Genomic DNA, 27,835 nt, shown 5'->3' with positions numbered 1-27,835 from the left:
CTCGTTCACACTGGTATAGCTGCAGTAGCCCAAACATTAGCGCCACTGCTGCTGTGCAGCAAACATCAGCCTCTTTATGTAAATTTTAAAGTGTTTTGTGTATGCCTCTTTCAGCATTTACTTTAATGCTTAATGAAGCACATCACTAAAAGTTGCATTATCTCTTTTTTCTTGCTAAAAAGGTCGTTTTGCACGAAGCTTATTTTCTGCAGTAATCAGTAGAAATTTTGCTGAGGCAACAGGATAATGCTGACTTCACAGTTGGCTTAAACTCATTCTGGGGCCTTTTCAAGTATCCTGCACTGTGACATACTTTAAACTCTTTGGTATGTAACGCAGAAACAAATGCATTTTATGATATGTACATCAGTTACAATTTTGTTTCCATCAAGTTCATATTTCTGAATCATTTTTTGGTAAGAGCAGGCCGGTGCTGGTTCCTACATCACCAGTCCTCCTGAAGCACACAGTGTTCAGCCTGCATAAGATCATTATCTTCCCCAGAGATTAGTCAAAGGGCTTCCTCCTCCTTATTCACCCTCAAGCACCTGACAATCAGCACCACTCCAGCTGCAAATGTCCACAGTATACGCTCATGGCTGCCTCAACACACATCACTTTAATTTAGATCCTCTGCCCACGCGTTTACATATTACCCGAACACAGAACCAGCTCTCCTTTGACTGCAGTGCGTTTGAGGTAAAATGGTACATTGAGCTGAGACTGAAATGAACTTTAAATTTGAGCATATCTTACCTGGGTGATCACTGCCTCAGTGTAAGAGCATCGTCTCCCCTCAAACTGGGCAGTAGGAAGTGATGGACGGCTTTAGTATGAAAAAATAACCCCTGCTGACATTTTGTCTCTAGATCTAGAATCCGTCATGTTGAGCACATGAGCGCTTATCCCCTTTTGCTGTCTGACCCAGTGTTATGTAATTTGGTGGTATTTTTTTTTTCTCGCTGTGAACAAGGAGATGATGTCTCTCTTTTCGAGCTTCCCACCATTGAGCTAAGTAGAGCAAGAAATCCTCTCCCTGTCGCAGTCCTTTCTTCCCCATCTCTGCTTTTGACGTTTCATCAGAAACCCACTGATATCGTCCCGGGGGTCTCTGTCCCTGCTTGTGGGAGGACCAGATGGAGTTTGATGAAAAGCAACACTGCTGTTAATAATCACATCAAAAGATACAGTGAAACACTGTGCCTGTCGTTAGTGGTATGATGAATGCTAAATGATTAAAAATCTGTTATTTGTAAAGCTCGTGTTGCTCAGGTTGTGCTGCTATTCTGAGCCCATAGTCAATATTGCTTAATATGTAGTCAGTTTATTCCCCTGTTTTTGTAAATTGGTGCATAAACTCAACCTTGCAACAGTGTTATGTTAAACAAAATGTCACCGCTCAACGTCTGTAAATTCTGTTTTCTTAGCCTTCTCAACTCCAGTGCAAAGTCCTAGAAACGTTGGCCGCTGTAGGACTAACAACTCTCACCATCGTTCATCTGTAGTGAGTGTAGACTCTCAGTCTGCTGTTTACCTAAGCTGTCAATATTTGTCCACGTCCATTTACTCTGGTCAAGGCCGTAAAACAACTCTTGAAACTGTCTCTGAAGTGGATCTAACACTGTGGGACTCATACATTTAGTGAATAAACTCGTGCAATGACCCCAGGGTCAGACCGCCAGTGTTCAGAGAAACCCTGCAAAAATCAAAGAGCTCCATCTGGGACTCTTCTGACCTCAGTAAATTAATATGAAAATTTATGACAGAGATGGCATAAATACATTTCTCTGCCCATTATTGTTGTAAGTTCTTTCCGTGATGGCAGAGTCATGACAGAGAGAATATTTAGCATTGTTCTCAGCAGCTGGGAACATCATCTCACTGGGCTTCTTCTTAGCGCTAGGGTGAGGAGTTCAGTCATTCAGTCGGGGCTAGGAGTTCAGTTGCTGCTTCTCCACATCGAAAGGAGTGAGCTGTGGTTCACACACTTTTCAGTAACAGTTTATTAGTTTTTCAGATGCTGTTTATGATATTTTATTAGTATGTTAAGATCTTTTGTAGTAACATGTTTTCATATCATATATAACATGTTTTTTTTTAATGTTTTTCTGTTTGGTTGTTCGGAGGATAATGTGTAATGTTCATAATGCACGATGCGAAGTGATGCACATTTAAGCGGTGTGATTCATTACTGAAGAATGTGATTATTAAACAGTTCTCAAATTTAACTTGATTTCTGAGTGCTATAATAGTTGGTTCGTCTTCTTTTTCCCACTTGTTTAGTCAATTAGGGAATCAGTTGGTAGCAACATCCCTAACGTAAGACATTTTAATCAAAAAGTCATTTTAAATCCCTGAGGTATGGCAGTATTTAAAATGTGGATGTTTTGTTGACAGGACAGCCTGGTTGCCAAGTACCCTACTAACTACCATACCATAATGTTAATTACATGATGTTAACGTAAGCATTCACCTACCTTTCACCAAACACTGTAGCCTGTGGAGCATAGGCTACAGTCACAACAGCAGCAAAGACGGCTGTCTCATGAAAATGTAGCGTGTATTTCAGGATTACTGTCTTTATTTAAGTCAGTGCAGACCTACTGCAGCAGCCCTTCTTTAGCATTTAAGGATAGAGTAGCACACGTATGCTGCCACTGTCAGTTCCAGAACATTTGCGTGCTCAGTACATCCACTGCCTATAGTCACTGTGGTAAAAAAAAGAAGCCAGGATCGTTATCTCGCATTCTGAGAATTTTGACATTAAACTGTATTGTATTGTATCAGTTACGGTGACATCCTACTTTCAGTTACTCCTCAGTCGACTTGTGGAAGTTGTGTAATACGTTATCTGTAGTGCAGTCGTGCCACTTCACTGGCACAGGCTTCACTTGGTGTTTTAAGTGTTGATGCTGGTTTTATTTTCTGCTGCAGAAGTTAATGTAGTTGTTATCAGCCTGGTCGTATAGTGAAGACTCGTCTGTGACTCTGCTGGTTTGAACTGCAGGGACTGAAGAGCTGCTGACAGAGCTGCTTTCTCCTGACTTTGTTCGGTTTCCTTCTTGTCTGAATTGGTGTCAGTGATTTAAGCAATGTTAATAGGATATATGGTTTGAATGTTGGTTACACTGCAGACTGCTGGCTAGTCCTGGCTGACCACTTGACCTTTTTAGATGGGGTTTCCAGATGCCTCTTAAACATAGACATGACCAACATCAGAGCCAGAGTCTGACCTAGTATTATAAAACCAGCAGCTACAATCCTGCTTTACAAAACTGTATTTCAGTTGATCTGTTCCTGCCAGAGCCTCATTGATTTCAGTGCTGTAGCCACCCAGCTGAAGTCTAAAATGAAGCGCTCACTGTAAGAAGGGTTACTTGTGGTTTGCATAATAGACTATGAAGAGCTTATGACTGAACTAGAAACACAGAGGCTTGACACTGTCACACATTTCTGTGTGCAGCATGCTTGTGAAATATTTGAGCTGTGTTAGACCAAAGTAGTTTTGGTCCCTCCAATGAAACTTAAGATTTTGAGGAGTATTAATATTATTTGCTTCTAATTGGAAACAACATTATACTATCAGGACGTAAAATTGCTTCTCAATTACAAAATGTTGTTGGGTAAAATGTCAGTTTGTAGCTTGTTTCTCAAAAAGCTGTGAGCATTTGCTGCTCAGTATAACGGCCCCCTGCTCAACCAAGCGAGTTTTATTGGCACTCCTAAAATTCACTCAAGCTAATAATCAAGATTAGCACTGAGAGCATTTATAATGGAAAAAGGTCATTATTTTATCTTTAATGGCAGAACAATACTGGAACCCAACAATTTTGCATTGAATAAAGAAAGTGGTGATTGTTCATGAGATGGTTCACAAACAAAGCTGCACATATTTCCTGGAGCTTGAGCCACACGTGTTTTTGCCGCTGCTTCGCCCTTTAGGAAACTACCTCCATGTCCTGTGTGTACTCTTCAGTGGGGCAAGTCATAACCAACATGTATTCTTAGAAGTTCTTTATTCTATTTCACAAGCTACATATGTTTACATGAAGTGTTATATGTACTTAAAGGCCTGCGTACGTCTACCGATGACACCATTCATTACCACTAAATCTATTTCAATACATCCACACAACTGTTAGTTGCATGAACTCACAAGTTTATTCAGTTGTGACTTACTGGCAGGAGTTGCCCTGCTGTGTTAGGGGTGGGCAGCTAGAAATCATAGGTGGACAGTTTGGGTGAAGTGAAGTCGAAGGTTTTGGAATTACACTAGAGTTGCCCTTTGGCCCACAGTGATATCTGTGTTTTTATGTGATATAAAAGTGACATTTGCAGTATTAATATAGCAATGCCAGCCAGCTGGTGCTGGTGTGCAAGACGGACAGACAGGTGACAGTCTCAGGTGTACACACTGCTACAAAACAGCACAAGAGAAGGAGGATTTAGTGTTTGTGTTATTACGAGTGCTAAACAAGAAGAGTTCCAGATGGTACAGTGGACACATGTTTGACTCGTTTGCTTAAAGCATCTTTCTTTCAGCTTGACGAGTGAACCGTCAGCTCGGCTCGACACCACCGAACAGAGGCAGCAATACAACATAGCTAACATTAACAGTGCAGTGGATCGTGCTTGTGCCGTGATGTTCAGGACTGCAAAGCAGGCTGCCTTCACAGCTTGTTGTGTTTGTGGATATATTCCTGACTTTAATTATTCAGAATATTGTCACATTATCTGTAAGATTAAAGTCAACTGTTGAACGGCGTATATTTTAAAGTAAAGGCTTTGCCATCAAGTAGAACCTGAAGCACATGAAGTACAAACATCACTAATGTCAGATAACTTTGCCGACATGTGGCCAACAGTAATGTTTTAATGTTCTTCAATATTAAAACATTTGTATTGCTGCATAAACATGTGACATAAAAATCAGTCAGTACTTTTAAAAGTTTACGCTGCTGTAAAGTATATTGTTATAGTTCTTTACTTGATGAGTACAGGGACGTGGGCTGACATGTAATCCATTGTAAGCTGATTCTCTACTCTTTGTTTCAGATTATGTGTACTTTGAGAACTCCTCCAGCAACCCTTACCTGATCCGGAGAATAGAAGAGCTCAATAAGGTAGGTTGGCTTTTTGTTTTTTTCAGTTTTATATTTCTCTCAAACAGCTGTGTGTACTGTAACCTGTTTACCTTCTGTAATGCACCAAAACTATAGAATATTCTTCCTATTCAAAGTGGTTACCAGGATGTTCTGGTGACTAATTTCATTTAAATGAGGGGGAAAAATGAGACTAGTTGATTGCATTGTTAGTGTTGTGCTGAGCACCAGGAGGACTGCATCAGCCCGAGTGCTGATTGTTGAACAGAGTGACTGACGGGTTAAGCCCCCAGTAACCCACCACAATGGTCGCTTTGCTCAGTGCCATAACCTCGTCTTGTACTTACCGGTAGTTTTATTTATAGCCGCCATTAAGGCACAGGAAGCTGCTGGAGTATTGTTATTGAAGACTAAAATGCAGACAGAAAGGCCCACAAACAAACAGCAGCTGTAAAGGCCTGGCAGCGCATTAAAAAGGAGGAGAACCCAGCATGTGGTGATGTCCATGAGATCAAGACTTCAGGCTGTCGGTGCCGGCAAACGGTTTTCAACCAAGTGTTTAAATGAACATTTTATTTTCACTTATTTAATATGTCCAGTTAGTTTTGAGCCACTGAAATGAAGGGACTAAAAAGGTTTTTAGTGTTTTTGTTCAACCCATCGAATTACAGCTGACAGTCTGCACTTCAACTGTCGTTTCATTCAAAATTCATTGTGGTGATGTACAGAAGCAAAATTAAGCAAAGTTGTCTCTGTCCATATATTTATGGACCTAACTGTGGGAGTAGAAAAAGTTAACTGGAAACCAAGACTTTAGTGTTTGTTTGTGTTTTTTCCCCCACAAACTTACTGCAGTATCATTACAATGGTGGTAAAAACTGACACGATGGTTCACTCAGTTTCATCCCAACTGAGCAGTGCACGGCTGGTTGACAGGCTACAAACGTGTGACATGTGATGTCACGTGAAAATCTGCTCGCAACACTGGCAGGTTTGCCCACGCACAGGCTGCAAAGTGGAGGGCAGCACTGTGATTGATTAATCCATGGAGAATATCTCGAGTTGATTAATGTTGCTAGATGTCTGTTACGGCCCGGTCTTGGGGTACTGGAACGCAACATAAGGTTTGTAAGCAAAATGACCCCGGCCTGGTCCCCAAAACCACACCAAGCATCAGATTTTGAGCCATCATACATTACCATCTGTAAAGCATCTGATTGGCAACGGACACATTTTTCAGCATGACAATCCCAAGGATGCCAGGATGCATCCTAATTAGATGCCTGAACACCTCAACTGGCACCTTTTGATGTGGAGGAGTAGCGACTCTACTCTGGCTCCTATTAAATGACTGAAATTTTTACATTTTGTCTTAAAAAACATAAAACCTGATTGGAAACCTTCATTTTTGTACTGTGAAGACCACAATCGTATTTAACGAATCCATTTCATAACTTAAAATGCAAACATAAACTGTGACTTTCAACAACTTGTGTACAAATTTTGAAAGCAAAGTTTTATACACAACTTTTTATCACTACTTACATAAACAATGCAAACTATTTAAAAATCAGCAGTAACAACAAGATGCAACACGGTGTATTTGTGCCTCTCCCAAAAATGCTTCCTGTCTCACACAAGCCAGAGGAGCGAATCACGCAGGAGCTGTATACCTTCTCCTGTTTTCTACCTAGAGACGGCTTCACATTTGCAGTCTGCCTTTGGCTTTTTGGCCAGTATCTGACATTCAGTAGTCACCTCATTGCTTTGACGCACAAAACCACAAAAAAACTTGAGTACACAGTAATCAGTAATCTGTAGACTTATTATGTTCTTGCATCAGAAGGATCTGTGAAAGCCAATGTAGCTCCAGTACTGGCTTTGCAAAGATGTTCCAAAAAGTAAAAACCTGAGCTGTGTGAAAGATGTTTGAGAACGGAGCACCACCATGCTGCACAGCAGTTAGCAATGAGATGTTCCATAGGTGTCCTTTCCTTATATGTAGCACCAATAACGAAATCCAGCATACCCACCAGAGGAAAAGCGCACACAGCTACATGACACAACAGAGGCCACACACACACTTTGGTTTGTAAGTCCAAAGAAAACAAGCCAGTGATTTGTCTACTGGTGATGAACTGTATGCTTGTGTCCAACTCATCTCCTGACTTTCAGAACCAGCTTTTGTTGTTGTTGTTGTTGTTTTCCTTTTTTCGAGTATTTACTTTGAGTACAGTGTAATCACGACAGACTTGTCATGATTTATAGATAATAACTTAGAATCTGGTCGTTATCAAGGCTAAATAAGCCACCAGTGGCTTTAATCAAAGGAGGAGGAAGGTACAAAGTTTCAGTTTTTAGATGATTTTGATGAGTAGGAGGGAATTACTCTAGTGCATCATTCTGGTTCTAATTTGTAATTACTGATTCTTCACTTGCAGACAGCCAATGGAAATGTGGAGGCAAAAGTGGTGTGTCTGTTCAGGAGGCGAGACATCTCGGGCAACCTCAACACTCTAGCTGACAGCAACGCAAGTGAGTAGCAACCAGTGAGCCAGAGCTCCTCCCAGTGCTCATCTTCTCCAGTCTGAGAGCAGCTATGATGTGGCTCCACTCTTTTAATAAACTTCACACTGCAACCCCAAAGCACTACTTCAGCTCTGACATTGAAAAATGAAAGGGGGCAAGTTTTCATGAATGAAAAATGGTGTTTCAGAATTTTTACTCTAATTAATTATTTATTTATTAAATGTTTACACAGTTTAAAATGAACCAGTAAAGGCTTTGATTCCCAACCCCCTGAACCACGGTCGGCCATGGTTGCCGGAAGGTCGCCGGTTCAATTCCCAGCTCTGTCTGTCTTGGTCGGTGTGTCCTTGGGCAAGACACTTCACCTACCGCCTACTGGTGATGGCCAGAGGGGCCGATGGTGCGATATGGCAGCCTGGCTTCTGTCAGTCTGCCCCAGGACAGCTGTGGCTACAACCGTAGCTGCCTCCACCAGTGTGTGAATGTGAGAGTGAATGAATAGTGGAACTGTAAAGTGCTTTGAGGGTCTCAAAAAGTTCTATATAAATGTAAATGTGTACATATATATACATGTAAATATAAATAATAATTATTACTATTATAAAATAAATGTATGAAATGCACTTACATTTGTACTGAAATTAGCCCAAAAACTGCTGGCAGCTACACGCTGGACTTAACTAACTGGTGGGACTCACACAAACACACTGTGCACGTTCTCTTGAGTCAGTTTGGCCCAAGCAGCTCCCACAGTGTTCAGTGGGATTGAGGGTCAGAACTGCAGGCTGCCAATTCCATCCACTCTATTCCCAAATTCTGAATGTGGTCTCTGATAAACTCCTTTCGTTGATGGCAAGTTATCATCTTGGAGTTCAGTCCCAGACTGTGGTGTAATGGGATTACCACAGTCTTGATATCTTGATTGCCTCCAATGATAACAAGCCTTGTTTTTTTTTCCAGTGAGGGAGATACCGCTCCACACCATCACATGCTTCTAACTCCACAAGCTAGGAGCTTGCAGACACTGCAGACACTGTAACTGATTCAGTTACTGCAATCATTCACTATAACACCTGATAAGCTATTAGTGGCTGACATTGAGAAATCCTACCAGTGGCTGGACTGAAAGACAGCACAGAGGCGCTAGTCATGGCAGCACAGGAACAAGCTCTGAGCACAAGATCCATAGAGGCTGGGGTCTGTCACACCAGGCAAGACCCCGGGTGCAGGCTGTGCAAAGACTGAAACAATCCAGCACATAACAGCACGGTCTAAGATGCGAGCAGGCAGGGCATACATGGAGTGCCATAACCAGCCGGTTCCACCCTATGAGCCCAGTGTCTGTTCTGTGTGTTATTAGAGGGTTGAAGCAGTGAGTTGTTGGTAATGGCATGCACACTGCTGGAGACTGATCACTCAGTCATTAGCCCCTCCCCAACACCAGCTCTACCTCCTTACTCCTCAGGCTGCAGTTCTGCAGACAAAGACACGCCCACACGGATGCATTGATAGTTCTCCCCCTCTCTGTCCATCAGCGCGCGCACACACACACACACACACACACACACACACACACACACACACACATGCTGTTTGGTTGTTTTTGTTTGTTTGGTTTTTCTTTTTAATGGTCATATGTTGGCACTTGTAACATTTGTCCATAATGTGTGCCATCAGTGTGTCTGCTGGCAGCATTCATGTGTCCTCTTTAAAGGTATGGCTGCTCTTTAAAGGAGGCTGAGCAGTCTGTTTCCCATACGTGGTGGATTTAGGAGATGTAGCACACGAGCTGAACATCCCCAGCTGATCATTATTAAATAGCCATGCCGGTCTACATCTATCTATAATATTTAATATTTGCATTTATGTATTATTGTGCTAGATGCCAAAACTACATGTATATATGTGTGTGTGTAGGGTTTTTAGCGTTTTTTGTTTTTTTTTGTTTGGTTGGTTGGTTTTTTTTATCGCTAACTCTGTTTCTCTGGGTCTTTTCCCATGTGTTATAAATAAATCTTGATACCGGTTTTATTTTGTTGTATTTATCCGTGACAACTTAAAGGCCAGTCCGTGAAAATACTGTCGGACATAAACCGATCCGTGGCGCAAAAAAGGTTGAAACCGCTGAGCTAAAACGGCTCCCGAAACATGCTCTTTTGATTTGAATTATGTAGTACTAAAAGCTCATGTTTGGCATCTGAAATGTGATGAATTTAATTTCTAGTGTGCCAGAAAACAGTTGAAGGTGACTGACTAAACGACGGCCTGCTGTGGTAACGGTTCTAAGGACACATTCATGACGTTCAGAGAATGCGGTTTAAATCCAGACTGATTTTTGCATGAATTAAGAGAGAGCTTTTTATAGGATAATTTGCAGATTCTATAGATTCCAAGTCGCTGCTAATGTTAAACTTTGTTCATTAGTAAGTAGTACATGATAAGAACCACGATGTTTTCACCTAATTGCATTAGTCTTCGTCAGCAAAGCATGTAAGTGTCACACACACACACAAAGATTTGACCACAACATATTATGTTACTGTAATATAATAAAGACTTCCCAACAAGTCTTGCACTGAACATAATTACAGAGAAAATGAGTCATTGTTGAGCTTTTTAATGGCTGTTAGCTTCCACTGTGCTATGTTAGCTCTCTAGTTAGCCACCAGTACACTGCAGCCATGATGTGTGAGGTAGTAAAGAAGCAATGAGCTGATGCTGGATGGATCAGGTCATTGCTCATGTATAATTGGCAGAAGGGGGGAAAATATTTGCAAGAGAAGACGATAATAATAAAATTAAGAATGAATTCTGGAGCACTCAGAGCTTCACACTGTAACAACAGCCTGACTTCTTCAGTGATAATGAATGAGTGTGTCTGGCAGGTTTGCTGTGAGAAGGGAATTTTTCCCAGTGTGCCACAAAAAAGTGAATGCTTTTAGTTGGAAAAAAATTAGAACATGAATTGACTGTGGTGTATCACACTTGTGGATCAAATCGTGTGTATTTGTAATGCTTCAATGCAAATAGCTACATGGATCAGTAAAGTAATGCAAGAGCACAATAGACCCATTACACACAAGTTTGGCCAAGTCAAATCCAGACTGTCCCCAGCCCTCGAACTCTCAGCCTGGGCCATGATAAGCTGCACAGTCTTTAAATAGAATATAATAGCCTTTTATTGTCGCTGTACGTATGCAACCATATTGTGGGTGCTCCACACCAGCTGTGGATCGTGTAAAATTATAAAGCGCTGTATTCTTACTTGCTTTGACTGCCTCGTGCAAAAGGATAAAGTGGCTACTGCAGGATTCTAACAAACACGTTGTTGTTTTGTCATTGAACATAAAACAGTGCGTCTAATAGGGAAAATGTTTTCAGGCCAGTCTTTGTTTGGTTTTTTTTTTTTGGTTTTTTTTACTCATGTCATAAAATAGCTTAATTTCCAAATGTATCCAGTTTTGCTCGGCAGGTGAAACTAACTAGCATTTGGAGTTCAAATACGTCTCGTTACAGGGTAGTTACAGTGTTCCTAATGTCACTGCTTAACTGACTTATCAAGATTGTTGGTGCACTGAAGTATGACGGAGGCACACAGTGATCCATCGTTGACCTTTGTGGGTATAAGTAGTCCTGTTCTACTCTGTTTAGGTCTGGGTTGGTCGCTTCTAGGCCTCTTAGTGCTGAAGAAGTGCACGTTCTGTACTGCTGCTCGTTAGGACCAAACCTTGTTTATTGGACTCGCTTGTTTCATTGCTGCTCCCTCCTCTTCCTCCTTCTTTATACTCAAGTTCTTTATGCAGAACAAAAGGCCCTTGATCTGTCCACAGGGCCACAGCAACCAGTGAGTTAATTGTGATGCATCTGGAGTCTTTGTCAGATCGGGGACAGTGCGTTTCTAACAAAGTATGTGTTTTTCTCTAGAAATGTGCCCGTCGCTCCTTCTGTGTGTGCTGTGTCTTCTTTTGTGTGTGTGTGTGGAGTTGGGGATACATGTTGTGGAGGGGGATGGGCGCTTTCGGTTTGGCACACAGGGTTTCCTACTTTGTCTGGCAGGGACTAGCCGGACCGGTGAAGGGGGGGGGGTTGAGAGGTTAACAGAAAAGGGGTGTGGCTTAAGGTACCATCCCTCTCTTTCTCTCCTGTGCCCTCACTGGCAGGGTTTCCTGTGGTTCAGTGCAGGGGCGGGGTCCACAGAGATGGGAGTGAAGTAGTCCCTCCCCTCCTTCTTACAGCAAATCACTTGACCGCCTGAAATTCAGAATGCGCAATCTAGTGGCGAAACACACTCACACGTGTGGCTTCGTTTTTTCACATCTCTCTGTGTCTGAAAAGTGTCTCATGGCTCTGCTAGTGTCAGATAATCAGATTGCTTTACAGCAAGTCCACTAATAATATTTACAACAATACTAACCAGTGTCAACCTGCACTGCTCTGTGCTGACTGCTGCTTTAGTTTTAATCACTGGAAAATCTACTTTTTTAATTCTTGATTTTTTTGTCATTAAAAAATTAGTGTGCAATTTTTTTTCTTTGAATATCTAAAGCAGCATCTCGCAGTCTTTGTTATTCAGTTACTGTGGTTGGACTGTTGCTCTGCACTTCATTCAGACTTGGCTTCGCTCACACTACAGGCCTCGATACCTCGGGAGTGTTTGTATGAATGAGTGAATGAGGCATGTAGTAAAAACACAAGAACCAGTCCAGTGGTTGCATGTGCAGTTTCTCTCCCTCTGTGCAGCAGTTCAATGTACACAGACTGAAATAAATAGCTGCTGTTATCTGTTTGCTTTTATGTCACTGCAACCATCTTTGGACTGCTTTGCCTATTTTCTAACAGCTGTGGGCCTGCTAACTGCTCTTAATGGTACTGCAGTTACTCACATGTTAATAGTAGTAACATTTTTCTGCCATTTGGACCATTAAAGTTAACTTGAGGACTCACTTTTCAAAACTATTAGATTTTTTCCTACAAGGCTTAGTTTCATTTCTTTCTTCTTCTTCCACTTAAATGGGTGCAGGAATAAATCCTTGGCTATTACCCACCTTCACTGATTTCAAAACACTAAAAGTGTTTCTTTTCTTTTTTTAAACGCTAACTTTTTCTGAACACAACAATACAGCTTTTGGAGTTTGGAGATGTTATTTGCCAGGTTTTAATGAACCTTAAGGTTTGAACATGAGTACAAATCTCACAGAAACTCATCTGAGTTATCAACTCTAAGCTATATAATCGACTTATTTTCAGCATGAATACATGACACACGTACACTTGAAGCCACATGGGGATAGATGAGAAAATGGCAGCTTTGTGGAGGAGCTCTGAGAGGAGTGAATCTGCAAGTGTGACTGTGGTCAGATTCCCAGGTTAGTGCTTCGCTTTCCCTGCGTCCTTATCAATCCTCCTACACAGCTTTCCTTCACCTCATGATGTTTTCCATCAAGGTCAGGACGAGTGAGTAGCAAAGGAGATGGGAGGTCATTTTTGGATATACCAAAGGTGTCTTCAGTCACAGGATTGTGTAGCAAAGCATCTCCAGTGTTTGCTGCAGTAAAACCAGTCTCTGCTGGAGGGTTTACTTGATTTGTCTTGTGATCTCAGTCACTGCATGAAGTTTCACCCATTTTTCTCTGCCTGCTGTGTCCACATTCAAACGTTACAAGTTATGTTATAGCTGTAAACTCAGAGGTTCGCGTCTTCAGTTCCTAACAGTGACTCTTGCTAATTCTGAGTTCTTTCTGTGTCTAGGAGAGTTTGAGGAGGAGTCAAAGCAGCCACAACTGTCTGAACAGCAGAAACACCAGCTCAAACACAGAGAACTCTTCCTGTCTCGACAGTTTGAATCTCTACCTGCCACTCACATACGGTAAGTGACTACCAGCAGAGCCTTATCACACACCTGCAGTTTAGTTACAGCTCTGACAACAGCCATGTGCATTTGGGACTGATCTGTTGAGAAATGGTCCTGGCTGTAACCATTCTCACCCATTGAAGGGGTGATCAAATCTGTCCCTGCACAGCACCATACATCACCGCTCCTGCCATCACTTATTCTTTCCTCTGTAGTCAATGAAGTCCTAAACTTGACGACTGAATTTGCTTCTAAACATTTGCCCATCAGTTCTAGTTTGTATTGTTACCTAGTTTGCTAAAGATTACAGTGATCGTAGAGAAAGACAGTTTGAGCGTGGTTATTGGTGTCAAGGACTCCAGAGCAATGCTGTACTCTCTTACATCAAAACAGACAGTTGAGCTATCCGCTTACTGTGACCCCTGAGGTGTTTCAGCCATGTGCTACTGAGAGGAGGCCCTGGACTGGGCCCAGGACACCAGGATCACACCTCTTGGCTGGTTTGGGAACACCTCTGTGTCTCTGCTTAGACTTCTGCCCTGAAACCTTGATCCAGACAGGCGATGAATGGATGCGTGTTATTCATATGTTGCACCTTGTTAAAGTCAAAAATGATTTCAAGCAGCAAAAAAAATGAGCACAAAAAAGGCTTGACACTACTTTTTTTTTTTTTAATCCCCTTTTTTGGGGACTGAATGCGGCAGGGATGTCATCAAACCAGATTTTTCCTTCTTGTTTTACTTACTGAGAAGATGCATTTGTGTCTTTGACATCCTCTCTGTGCTCTCCTCAGGGGAAAATGTAACGTGACCCTTCTCAACGAAACAGATGTCTTAGCCGGGTACCTGGAGAAAGAGGTAAACATGCCATCTGTTTATTTGTCACATTACTTTGATACTTAATTGTTCGCTTCGATATTTCATATTGCAAAGAGAGTGGCACTGTGAAGTGGCTCTAACCTTTGCTCTGTTCTGTCCAGGACTGTTTCTTCTACTCACTCGTATTCGACCCTGTCCAGAAGACCCTGCTAGCAGATCAAGGCGAGATTCGGGTGGGCTCCAAATACCAGGCAGAGATCCCTGATAAGCTAGCTGAGGGTGAGCAGCAAGCGTGTTCAAGTTGTTTTAATACATTTACATTATTTATTTTGAGGAGGTGTTGGTGTATTAGTAGTTCAAGCCATTTGTCCCCGTCTCAGGTGAATCAGACACCCGGGTCCAAGAGAAGCTGGAGACCAAGGTGTGGGATCCCAACAACCAGCTCAAAGATCCTCAGATCGACCAGTTCCTGGTGGTAGCGAGGTAACGCTCGCCTGCCATCTGCCACCCGACTACATCGTCGTTGCTACAGCTTGTTTCCATGGCAACTTCTAAATTCGCCAGTTTTTAGATCATGTTTAGCACCATCTTGTGTCAGTACAGAACGTGGCATCTTCAGGTTGGTTGGCTGGTTGTGGCCAATAGACTTTATCATTATTATTAGACTGAATTAGTTTATATTAGCTCGCCAGTGACAGAACCGACCGCCAAACTCAGGGAAACGAGGGGACTTCACGTTTGTGCTGTCGCTGGATGTAACAGTGAGTTTTATGTTAAGAAACAGAGCAGATACTGTCCACTTTCACTGTCTGAGTGATTCTTTGTTGTTTGGCTAGCTGCACGTTGTAAATGAGAACAGTGTGGAGGCGAGGCTGTGAGTCAGGTGACAGGTGGAGTCAGAAAGAGATTTTTCCTCGTGTGGCTGGATGTACCGAGTGGTGCGATCAGCTGATACGATCAGCTGATACGATCAGCGGTATTTTATATAATAAAATAATCTCTTTTATATTAGGATGCTAGGATTTCCAATCGTGCTTGGGTAAGAAACAGTTATGTTAGTCACCGAGTTAGTGGTTCTGTTATTAGTTAGCTAACATAGTCCAAGTCTGTGAGCAACAAATAACCAACCTGGTGATGTCACGCTCTAAACTGTACTAAAACATTAAACTTTAAGCACTGATTTCTTAAATCCAGCTGCACAGACAGAGTTACGCTCAGTGCTGTAAATTAGCCTTTATACATGCAGTATTTCATGCCCACTTTGACATCACATTAGTTTTTATCAAACAGTGTAAATATGATGCGTGTTGTCACGGTACATAGTGTCATGCTACAGTGGAGTATGTAAAGCTTGCCTTTAAAGGCAAATCTAACTGAAGCTACCAGTCAGGTCACACAGGGCCTCAAATGGTTAACACTGAATGTTTCCTGGTTTTTACTGAGCAGTCAGTGGTGTGTTTGTTTCAGGGCTGTGGGTACGTTTGCTCGGGCCCTGGACTGCAGCAGCTCCATCCGCCAGCCCAGCCTCCACATGAGTGCAGCTGCAGCATCCAGAGACATCACACTGGTGAGACATGAACACTAACCAAAGCCTTTAAAGGTTGCTATCATACTCCACCTGCACTAACACAGGAAATAATGAGCAATGACGGGGCAGTGCTATGGGTGAATTTTTAGTTCATAGCAGGGCTGTGCGATATGACCAAAATCTCATATATAAGACATCTGTCGTCCTGACAACGATATAAATCACAAAAATGTAACATTTTCTGTAAATTCTGTGAATCTCAGGCAGCTCAACTTGCGTGAAGTGTTTCCACCTGGGCGTCACGTAGCTGGAGTCGAGTGTTTTAACCGATGCATGAAACGAGACATTTTAGACATAAGTTGTAACGGACACCATCTTTCAAAGTTTGAGTCTAAGGTTTGTTTTTTAGCACCTGACGTCTCTTGTTTTGCTTCTGCTCAATAAACTCTTTCATGTGATTCAGTTTATTTTGAAAAGTCTCAACAGGACCTTGAGCTTGATTGTGAAGTGTTACGTGGAAAAACTGACAAGCGGACAGCGGATATCGCTTTTAAAAATCCATTTTCTTGATTTGAGACGTTTAAATATGACACTCTGTGTACGTGTTGTTTCCACGATTATCTGTTGAGACTCGTGTAACGAGCTTTTTAGTCTGCATTGGGTCATACTTTGGGTGATAATGGTTTTATGACGCCCAGCCCTGCTTTGTGTGTCACAAAGGGGATTTGTGCACAATAGGGCTGCCACGATTTGTCGACTAGTCACGATTACGTCGACTATCAAAATCGTCGACGACTGATTTAATAGTCGACGCGTCGTTTGAAGCTTTGTAAGATCACAAAAGACGCAGGAATAAGTAGCAGGATTTAAGAGTGTAATAACGGACTGAAACAGAAGATGGCAGCATTGCATGTACAAGGATGTCAGCTACCGTTAAACCCTGAAGAAGAAGAAGAAGAAGAAGAAGCAGCTGTGTCCCAGAATTCATAGCGCGGCCCAGCTCAGTTTCCAACAATGGCGGTAGCTAGTTAGTTTTAATATTACTCTTATTATTCTTTCTGGGTCACAAAATAAACGTTTAACATATTTTCAGCCGAGAATGTAGCTGTGTAAACCTCAAATATCTGCTCAGTTTATCAGGACACCACATATTTCAAAAGCGCTCCGACGTTTTCGGAGACGTCTGTTACCCACTAGCTCGATAGCTAGCCGGGGGCTAGGCTCACTAGCGCCGTGAGAACACCGGACTCCCCGCAAATCGTTTTCAAACCCACCGCCGTCTTTCGCTACTCAGGTTAAATATATATGAGTCACTTAGATAACTTAAAATGTTGTTGTTTGACTTTTTTTTTTTTTAGTATTTTATTTGTTCCTGAGTAAATCAGTTTGGCTAAGATTAAAGTTATAGTTTTTACACAGCTGAATAAACGTCAAGCAGACAGCTGATTATCAGAAGTGTGAGATGCTGGAGAATATACTCCAGTGTCCTGTTATATTTTAGATAGCAAGGAGTTTATTAAACTTCACCGAAACAATCTGCAAATTTCATTAAAATTTAATAAACTATCATCTTGTCTTTATTTTTAGTTAGCACAGACCTTAAACACTTAAAGCTGTAAGCTAATGATAGTTATATGAGCAGATGCTGCTGGTGCAATAAGCTGTAGTTTTACGTCCAATGGATGATGATCTGATTAGTCGACTAATCGCAAAAATAATCGGTGACTAGTCGACTATCAAAATAATCGTTTGTGGCAGCCCTAGTGCACAACAGCTGACTTGCAGGGTTCTGTATTGTTTGTGTGCGATGGAAAACTTTGGTCAGTCGTCTTACTCCCTGTCTCTGCCTTTAGTTCCATGCTATGGACACACTGCAGAAGAACAACTATGACCTGGCCAAAGCCATGTCCACCTTGGTTCCTCAGGGAGGTCCGGTGCTCTGCCGCGATGAGATGGAGGAGTGGAGCGCCTCTGAGGCCATGCTGTTTGAGGAGGCGCTGGAGAAATACGGCAAAGACTTCAATGACATCCGCCAGGACTTTGTAAGCTCTCCTCAGTGTTTTTCTCTCACATTATTCACGTGGGCATTTGAACAGTAGTGATACAGATATTCAGTGCTGAAGAGGAAGTTTAAGCTGCACTCTGAGTCCTGGGATCAGCAGATGTTTCCCTTCTCTCCCTCAGCTGCCCTGGAAATCCCTAGCTAGTGTGGTCCAGTTCTACTACATGTGGAAGACTACTGACCGTTACATCCAGCAGGTTTGTCGACAGCATGTTGTGTTTAACGGCATCAGCAAACACTTTCAGACGTTTTGTTTTCAACAAAAATCTCCCGCTCTCTCCACGTCTTCTCTCAGAAACGACTGAAAGCAGCAGAAGCAGACAGCAAGCTGAAGCAGGTGTACATCCCTACCTAGTGAGTATTGATGACAGCTATCAAGTTTACTAGTTTACAAGTTTACCATTACTATTGGGGACCACCTAATGTGCTTTGGGTTGTTATCGCAACGCAGCCAGAGGTCACATGACACCATTTGTATACAACACCAGCGTCACAACAAAGGAGGACGTCGAGGTGATTGTTGTCAGACTCTGTGACCGCAGCGTTCTGTTTTTGTGTCGCCGGGTTTCAACCATGGCGTTGATTTATTTTTGTGAAAAAGATGCTCTCAGGAGTCATTGATGCCACTCAGCAGCCAATGGCATGCAGTCTGTTGGCGTTACACCTTCAGACCGCCTTGGATCGCTTTGAACCCCGGCTGAGTCTGCAAGCTTCACAAGGGGAGGACTGGGACTGTTGTCAGAGTATCAAGAGCTACCACAGACATGCTCAGCAAAGTGGCTGCAGCTAGGCGTGGGAATAGAGAGCTCGTGTAGAGAACAGTGGTCCGTCAGTCTGCTGGCCACGGATCACGCTAATCGGTCCATTTATGCTACAATCAGTTGGGCAGATGTTTAAGGAGCCCCAGCAAAGTGTTGATTGAATAAAGGAATGAAAACACTGTTCAAACAGTAAAGACTTTATCATTGTCCTTTCTGGTAGATGTTGGGAAATATGATGCTGGATTTGTGATTGTCATTAGCTATTTAAGCCACAGTCATTAAAGTCTTACCATAGATTTAATTAGATTAAAATGTCACTTTTGGATTAATGAATAAAGATATTATAGTAGCACAGCTTAAAATAAATACAAGTTACAAATGTAACAAAAGCCAAACAACTAAAAACTGTGTTTAACGCAGAAGCATTCTAACAAATAAGCCATGAGGTATTATGATGTGAGGCAGTAAACCAGCACCTTTCTGTATGTAGGAGAACTGAACCACATGATGGAACATGCTTCACTAATTGTTGAATAACTCTGTCCTCCTTCACCAGTACCAAACCCAACCCCAACCAGATCATGGTGCCCAGCAGCAAGCCTGGGATGAACGGAGCGGCAGGCTTTCAGAAGGGACTCAGCTGTGAGAGCTGCCACAGTAAGTGTGCACACAGGCTGGGTTTAGATAAAGTCTGAACCACACTCGTTTGCAGTGGGAGTGTTGACTGTCCACACGGACACATTAAAATAGATGTAAATACAGTCTTTCTTTCTTATGCCACCAACTTGTTCTGATTACCGGCGATCACAGAAGACCCATGTATTACTGGCAGGTGTTCATCGAGGCACCTGGACCTGACAGATACAGGTGCTAACTCACTAAATCGTTTGTCTCCAACCCAGCGGCTCAGTCTCCTCAGTGGTACGCCTGGGGTCCCCCAAATATGCAGTGCAGACTGTGCGCCTCCTGTTGGATTTACTGGAAGAAGTACGGAGGTCTGAAGACTCCCACACAGCTTGAGGGTGCTGCTAGAGCTGGCTCTGTAAGTCTCCCCATCGGCTCTTTCTTTAGAAATGTGTTTGAATTAGGGCTGCCACGATTAGTCGACTAGTCACGATTACGTCGACTATCAAAATCGTCGACGACTGATTTAATAGTCGACGCGTCATTTGAAGCTTTGTAAGATCCCAAAAGCAGGAATAAGTAGCAGGATTTAAGAGTGTAATAACGGACTGAAACAGAAGATGGCAGCACTGCATGTACAAGGATGCCAGCTGCCGTTAAACCCCGAAGAAGAAGAAACTGTCCCAGAATTCATAGCACGGCCCAGCGCAGTTGTCAACAATGGCGGCAGCTAGTTAGTTTTAATATTACTCTTATTATTCTTTCTGGGTCACAAAATAAACGTTTAACATATTTTCAGGCGAGAATGTAGCTGTGCAAACCTCAAATATCTGCTCAGTTTATCAGGACACCACATATTTTCAAAAGCGCTCCGACGTTTTTGGAGGCGTCTGTTACCCACTAGCTCGATAGCTAGCCGGGGGCCATGAGAGCACCGGACTCCCGGCAGATCGTTTTCAAACCCACCGCCCTACTCAGGTTAAACATATACAAGTCACTTAGATAACTTAAAAATGTTATTGTTTGGCTTTTTTCAGTATTTTATTTGTTCCTGAGTAAATTGGCTGAGTTTATTAAACTCCACCGAAACAATCTGCAAATTTCATTAAAATTTAATAAACTATCATCTTGTCTTTATTTTTAGTTAGCACCTTAAAAGCTTAAAGCTGTAAGCTAATGATAGTTATATAAGAGCAGATGCTGCTGGTGCAATAAGCTGTACTTTTACGTCCAATGGATGATGATCTGATTAGTCGACTAATCGCAAAAATAATCGGTGACTAGTCGACTATCAAAATAATCGTTTGTGGCAGCCCTAGTTTGAATGAAAAGCAGTAAAGAAATCCACATGAGCTAATCAGCAGACTTGGAATGTTTCGGGCTGTCTTGCACCTCCTTAAGACTAAATCTGTTCTTTCTGTCCGTCCAGGAGTCAGGCCCTCGTGGTCACATGACACGCCAGGAGGTACAGGGAATGTCACCGTTCACCCGCAACGAGGGTCGAGCCAAGCTGCTGGCCAAGAACCGCCAGACATTCATCCTGCAGACCACCAAGCTCACCCGCATTGCTCGGCGGGTGTGCGAAGACATTCTGCAGCCTCGACGTGCTGCTCGACGCCCCTACGCCTCCATCAACGCCAACGCTGTCAAGGCTGAGTGTATGTGCACACTCACCCCCTCTTTCTTCTAAGCTCATTTGAACCTACTAACAAAGCAGCAAGTTTGACAGCTTTGTCCTTCAGTGATGTTTTCAAACCTCCTTAAATGAGTTCAACAGAGTTTATTTTTTTATTTCCTCAGGTATGATCAGGCTGCCCAAAGCCACAAAAACTCCAGTGAAGAGCAAGCTGGTGCCTCGACAGTCACTGGCCACCATAGTGAAGGATTTGGGTAAGAACGCAGAATGTGACCAGCGCACTGAATATGAAGCTGTTCCAAGTTAATGCTTCCTTTAGATTATACCACATGTAATTATTAAAGTCCTCTACTGCCTGTGATGCCACATGTAGGTTAGTGTGCCTTCAGCCAATCAGCTGAGTTCAGTTTGTGTGATTTGGACTACTTTAATTTTTATAGCACAAAAGGACGAGAGCACAGTAGTAAAGTAGAAACTAGGGCTGGGCCATATTATACCGTTCACGGTAATACCGGTATAATGTTAGGCAACGATAGGAAAATGAAATATCGCGATAGAATGGGAGTAAAACGCGCATGCGCAGTGCCTTTGTTTTCATACGCACATGGCCGATTGTTGAGTGAAACAGATGAACCAGAATTGGTTTGTAAAAATGGTGCAACTTCAGTGATGTGGAACTGGTTTGGTGTTTGTCCGTCAGATACACAACAAAGCACATTTTTTTGCAGAACATGCAAGCGGCCGTCGTTATTGTCATATTTGTCGGACTAAGATGCTCTTAAATCTGGGAGTAATCTGGGTCCTAAACTCCGTATACATCAGGTCAAACAACACTGCAGCATCACTGAGCGTTAAAAACTGTCTAAATTCTTTCATCTTTAATAAAACGATCAGCATTGCTGCTTTACCAGGTGTAACTATAAAGTTTAACTTCCAGGCATCCATGAAAACAAAAGTTATTACATTTAACTGAGTTAGAAGTTAGCAGGAAGCTAGCGGAAGTTAGCTCGCTAGTTTCGCTAGTTACCTAAGCATGATATAGCATGTTCTGACTGAGAGATTTCTGAAAAAAATCAAACGTACAGCTCTGCTATCACTTCCAACATAAATGAAGACAGGAAACTAAACAGCAGTGACGTTTGTAGGGTTACTGAAGTTGGGCTAGCTGGTATATAATGATGTGCTACGTGATCGCTAGCAACACAGCTATGTTAGCATAACATAAACAGTGAAGCTGGAGGACGAACACTAACACTTTTCCACTTATAAAAGTTAACGTGAAGGTTCTTCATGGTTAGAGACAAATGCAATCGCATGGCAGGATGCTGTAAACGGACCAAACTTCAGTCAGGAGAACAACTGAGATAATCCATCCACAATACGAGGTTAGTCATTAATATACTGCAACAACATGGGAATAGAGCAGCTGCCAGAGAATTCAACATTAATGAATCAATGGTACAGAAGTGGAGGAAGCAAGAAGAATGAGTTTAATAAAGTTTGATTTATCTGACTGCTTTGTTTCGCTTAATGTGCCTTATAATCCCGTGCACCTTATGGTGCGAAAAATGCGTACTGCACACTGCAGTTTAATGTTGCAAAGCACCTCTTTTTAACTTCAGTGGATATTATACATGGTTATGCTCAGGATATGTCAGCCCATTTCTACTGGAAATGCCTTTTGGTTAAACTTTCAGCAAGGAATTTGCATTTGCACTGTTACATTTTTATAAAGCTTTAATGTACATAAAAACCAGCTTCTTGTTTAAGTGAAAATAAATGGAAGGTTGTCTTTTTGCGCTAGTAATGTTGTGGAGTTGTATTTTGTCTCACATCAATTATATCGTCGGTTATATCGTTATCGCAAATTTTCAAATATATATCGTGATAAATATTTTTGGCCATATCGCCCTGCTCTAGTAGAAACAGCTCTATTATGCTGCTAACACCTTCAGCTCTTTGCAAGCACCTGCACCGACACCATGCTAACACTAGGCTAGCCAACAACCCAGAGTAACGCTAAAGCTGAGTGAATGCAGACCCCAGATCAGCAGTCAGACCCTGAACTTCAGCAGGTACCAAACTGATGAGCCGTCTGGCTGCAGCAGTAGAATCACCGTGACGATCGCTTTAAAGTGTCTTCATTTGTGCGTTGTCGGCGTTGTCCATACCTTACTGCTAAGACAAGCATCACGTGTGTCTTCTTAAGGATATGGATTTGTGTTGCTGTGTGGGACTGTAGCCTGAGGTTTATATTGTTAAATGGTGATTATGAGACGATGTGTTTCAGGATATTTATTGACAGAGTAAGTCACTAAATCTTATCAGCCTTTTTTCTCTCGTCAAGCCTTGAGTGTCTTAGAAACACTGTTTGTTGGCCTTGTTTTTGAAAGATGCTAAAGAGATAAACTTGCCCTGCTGCTTTTGTCTTCTCTGAATTGTCTTCGCAGCCATCTCTGCTCCTCTGAAACTGAAGGCAACCAGAGGACCCCCGACACCCATCAACAGGAACCAGGCCAACCAGCCTCGAGTGGGCCAGAGCCTGCTGGGGAAGAGAAGCTTTGAAAGCGTCAGTGTTCTTCTCACATAGCTTATATTTAAGAAAATATGCTCCTTTTGTAACTGCTACAACACACTCATCTGCTGCCTGTTTTCATTCTTTTCCTCAGAGTGTGCATGTAATTTCACTCCTCACAGAACTAATGGCTGCTAATTTCTTGCATGTTATGTTGGGGCCTGCTGGGCAGCTTGTAGTATAGTAGTGCATCATTAAATCCAAAAAGTGGTGGAAAGCCAGCATGTTTTACTCTCGTGTTTCCTTTTTGCACTGCAGTCTGATCAATTGTTGTTTTCTTCATTGGTTCACAGGCTGCAGGAGTGCCATACCCAGCCAATGGGAGGCCATATACTTCAGGTATGAGAACCACCTCTCAGTCTGTCATCAAGCGGCAGAAAGTGAGCCAGGGAGAAGCTCCCAACCCTGTGGTGTTTGTTGCCACAAAGGACACCAGGTACATGGCAGCACAGCACTTCCTGATTTACCACAGTAGATCATCAATGCCCCAACTTAACTAAAGCCAGCAGTCTTTAGCACACAGACATGCACAGTCAGCAGGATCACACACAGACGGGTGTCATCAGAGTGACTTGGGTACACACACACCTTGCTACACACAGTGTTAGCAACCTTTTTGCTAATTGAAGCATTATTGTGTCAGAGTGGATGTGTGTTCTTATCACTGGTCTCTGTGAACCAGGGCTCTGAGGAAACATCTCACCCAGTCTGAGATGCGCCGGGCAGCAAGGAAACCTCACCTCCTGGTCCGGATCAAACTGCCGCCGCCGCCACGCTCCCTAGCCATGCCCCTCGTCCCCTCCAACACCAGCGAGCCCATCGTCCTGGAGGACTGAAAATGAGGGCTGAGGGTGGTCTTTTAACAGGACATGGGGGTGGGGTGGGCAGTGGGAGGGGCTGTGTTTAAGCCATCACTTATAGGCAGCACAGTACAGCATACAGTAGTCTTTTTATTTTTTTTTTCCTCCCCCATTTTCAGTGTCATGTTCCTTTTAGTCCTCTTTTACTTCCCATAAGTTAATGTGTTTCTCTCTCTGTCTCTCTCTCACACACACACACACACACACACACCTATTCAGTAAGCACACATTAAACCCTCAGGGCTCCAGTATACATGCTGAATTGGTCGCCAATGGTAACCCTGCCTCGGCTCCGTACCATTTATACCAGAACTTAGAGTGCAGTGTTGTCCTGAGTGGTAGGCGTCGCCACTATCGGAGGAGAACTCAAAACCAGAAGCAGATCCTTTTTTAAAGTTTCCAGTCTGTTCTGTGCACTCGGAGGCTCTGAGCTGCTGTGCTCTGGTCATTAAAATAGTGTTAAAATCCAACACACAGCAGCAATGGCACAAATGCTGAGAGGCACGACTGGCTGAAGTGACAGCAGAGCAGCATCTCGTACCAGCAGATGTCACATCAGTTTGTTGTAGAGCAGCAGCCAGCGTGATGGAGCCCTCACACTCACACTTGCCCTGCTTTTAAATGTGTCATTTAAATTCATATATTTTTCTTCCTGAAGCAATGGTGATAAAGCAGACATTGTTTGACTTTCCCGTCTCTTATCTTTGTGTAAATATATGCATCACTGAAGGGGCGACACCCTTACAGGACTGTAGGACAGCTTGAGCAGGCCCAGAGTTTGCCTCGGTTTCAGGATTCCTCTCGAGCCTCCTTTCCTCCATCCTAGCAGAGCAGAATCATCGGGTGGGCTGTGGTGATGGAGGGAAATGTGGTGTTAGTCTGCTGCGTGTTGTAACTCTTTCCATGGCTGCAGTCTGTCATTCAGGCCTGGAAACGTTCAACACACTTGACTTTACGTTCAGTTCTCTCATTTTAGGAACAAACCTCAGAGATGCAGGTGTGCACACCTGTCCACCCACTGGAACGGTGTGTAAATGTCACAGGGTCTGACCTAGACTTTACAAAGACGCAGAATCGGAGCCTCATACAAACCTGTTTCCTTCTTCTGGAGCTCCATCCATTATTGAACCCTCTGTATCAAAATAAGAGTTTGAGCTGATTGAAAGCACTAACTGAAAACACTGAAGACTTTGTCTGCAGTTGTTTTTGGTTTAGTTTCTTCCCCTCACTCAGTGCGTCTGTACAGAGGAAATGGTAAATCACTACTCTGGGCAGCAGCCAATCAGGTTTCTTTGAAATAGGTTTTTATTCCAACAGCCACTCTGTGCTTTGCTTACTGTAAATTGTTAGTACATACAGTAGGAGAGGTGCAGCCGACAACAGAGGCTGCTTACTCACAACTCAGTTATCATGAATTTGGCTTTGAGATCATGTGTGGGATTTCTGCAGAAGTCCAAAACGAAGCCATAATGTGCAGGAGAACAGGCAGCGAGACAGTCTGAAGGAACAGGACAGTGTTCCTGATGTTAGTGGTCAGTTCATAAATGTGGGTCGAATCAAGCAGAAAATGTATGCAAAAACACGGGGCTCTAGGAGTGGAGTCAAATGGGAAACACACCTTGACCTTTGACCCTTTTGTCTTCATGCAGCCTTCATCCTGTTCTGTACATGTGCTGATGTTTTGGTTCTGACGGGATGTGAGGACTGTGCGGAGGACTCTTCTGCTGTTTGTGGTTTTTCTTTTCCTCCCTCTCTTTGTACCTTTATCGGAGGGAGAGTGCTGAAACCGAGCTGTTGGATCCTTACGATTCCTCTGCGTCCGCGGCAGTGATGACTTTTTTAAGCAGATTTGGTCCCGATGTGAGCTTTGTAATATTTCCTCTCAAAAAAGAAATTGAATTGTCAAGTTTGTAGCAAATGCTAATGTGTGTAAAGAAAACTGCAGAAGTGGAATATTGAAAACTTTTAGTTTTGGTTTGTTTGTTTTTAATTTTGTACATCTGAGGTGTGTAACTCTGTTAATGAGGAGACTGCGCTAACAGGCTACTGTACGTGTGAAGCATCTCTTCTTCATCGGGTGGGTGGACTGCTTCTTTTAACCAGGACTGACCTTCAAAAGGGACAGGGTGTGGATTTTTTTAATGATGGAGAGACAAACATGCCACAAGTGAAACTTTTTCTCAAGTGTTTTTTATTCCGATGTCTCTGTATCCTTTAATGTATCTTGATAAGAAAAAAAATAAAGATTTTTTTTTTCTTCGTGGTCAGACATCTTTCACATCTGCTGCCTCACATCAAACAGCTGGAGCTTTTCACACTGTCGGCCTGATTATGGTTTCATCCTCTTGGTACACAGCAAAGGCCTCCTCTTGGAAATGTTTCAAGCATTTCTCCATTTTTATACATCGACATGTAAAGAGCATCGAGTCCTGTCCCACACGCCACATTGGGAGCTTACAGACACAGCGGCCGACCACATTCTGACCTACACTGTTGTCACGTTTCTTTTTATCCAGTTTAGTCTGACAGGACCCCGCTGTGTGTTCTTGCTTCTGCTTCTCTGTGACGTCCTGGAGGTCATGACTGACTGCAAACTGGTCCAAGCAAAAATGTGACAAACATACGAAAAATAGGAAATCAGGGCAAACACATTTTCACACCACTGTAAATAAAAACCTCAAAGGTGCCATTTGAATATAAAGTGTCAGTTTTAGCAATGACTTCAGTCATTTCTTCATCAGGACCATAGATTTCTGATCATTGCACATTTTTGTAATTTCCCTTCTGTATATCACCACAGACGGGTTTAAATGAAACAGCTTGTGACTGAAGTGCAGACTTTCAGCTTTAATCGCTGATGGGGTTCTGAGCTCGCTCAGTAGGTTTTCTCGAAACCTTGTGAATGTGATCAGTTGAGAACGAGGGTTTCCACAGTGACCCCTTGATCGGCAGCACTGGCTCAAAAGTAATTCGCTCACTGACAAGCAGCTTCATGGCCAGGTGAGGCATGTTCCTTTGCTCTTTAGTAATAAATGCAACAGATTAAAGAGATGTTAATGCGATAGCCAGCGCCAACCTCTCCGAGAAAGGCCGACAGCTTTGGTAGTTAAAGTCTTTTTGCTCTTACAGAGAACGAAGCCACGGGCCAGCTTAGCAACATCCCAAACACCCTGAAAGAAAACTGAAGTGGTGATCACAGAATTTTTTTCTTTGGTTAAGGAAAAAGCAGATTGCCTGGAACCTGATGGTAGAAACGACGCGACTCAGGTGTTCTCACTGCCTCGGGGGCTGGGAAGGTTGCAGTCTCTTCTGTTCTGCTATGATTTCCGCACCATTGTTACAAACAAGCCTGAAGTTGATATAAGAAAGCGCGAAAGCTGAACTTCAGTGGGACCTTTAAACAGGCCAATGCAGAGTAGAAGACAGAGTTCTGTACATGTGAGCTGAAGCAAAGATTCAGCACTGATAGCAGAGATGGGTTATTTCTGC

At 42.8% G+C, this 27,835-nt stretch overlaps 2 protein-coding genes across 2 annotated transcripts in view; both read left to right on the top strand.

The window, feature by feature from the left end:
• Positions 1-26,603, top strand: part of mta2 (metastasis associated 1 family, member 2) — a 32,375-nt gene extending 5,772 nt beyond the window's left edge. The window contains exons 2-18 of the mRNA XM_082524335.1: positions 5,056-5,123; positions 7,544-7,637; positions 13,380-13,497; positions 14,276-14,339; positions 14,462-14,579; positions 14,681-14,783; positions 15,768-15,867; positions 17,682-17,870; positions 18,013-18,087; positions 18,186-18,244; positions 19,208-19,308; positions 19,554-19,693; positions 20,705-20,933; positions 21,076-21,165; positions 23,362-23,480; positions 23,780-23,922; positions 24,169-26,603. Coding sequence (XP_082380461.1) covers positions 5,056-5,123; positions 7,544-7,637; positions 13,380-13,497; positions 14,276-14,339; positions 14,462-14,579; positions 14,681-14,783; positions 15,768-15,867; positions 17,682-17,870; positions 18,013-18,087; positions 18,186-18,244; positions 19,208-19,308; positions 19,554-19,693; positions 20,705-20,933; positions 21,076-21,165; positions 23,362-23,480; positions 23,780-23,922; positions 24,169-24,322 — 1,964 coding nt within the window. The 3' untranslated portion in view covers positions 24,323-26,603. The remainder of the gene's footprint in view (positions 1-5,055; positions 5,124-7,543; positions 7,638-13,379; positions 13,498-14,275; positions 14,340-14,461; positions 14,580-14,680; positions 14,784-15,767; positions 15,868-17,681; positions 17,871-18,012; positions 18,088-18,185; positions 18,245-19,207; positions 19,309-19,553; positions 19,694-20,704; positions 20,934-21,075; positions 21,166-23,361; positions 23,481-23,779; positions 23,923-24,168) is intronic.
• Positions 1-27,835, top strand: part of cth1 (cysteine three histidine 1) — a 74,374-nt gene that overhangs the window by 42,253 nt on the left and 4,286 nt on the right. The window lies entirely within an intron of this gene.

The sequence above is a fragment of the Aulonocara stuartgranti genome (genome assembly GCF_965226115.1).
Source record: "Aulonocara stuartgranti genome assembly, chromosome: 3".
Classification (NCBI taxonomy): Eukaryota; Metazoa; Chordata; class Actinopteri; order Cichliformes; family Cichlidae; genus Aulonocara; species Aulonocara stuartgranti.
The sequence above is the reverse complement of the archived record's forward strand: the minus strand, read 5'-3'. Positions and strand labels throughout refer to the sequence as shown.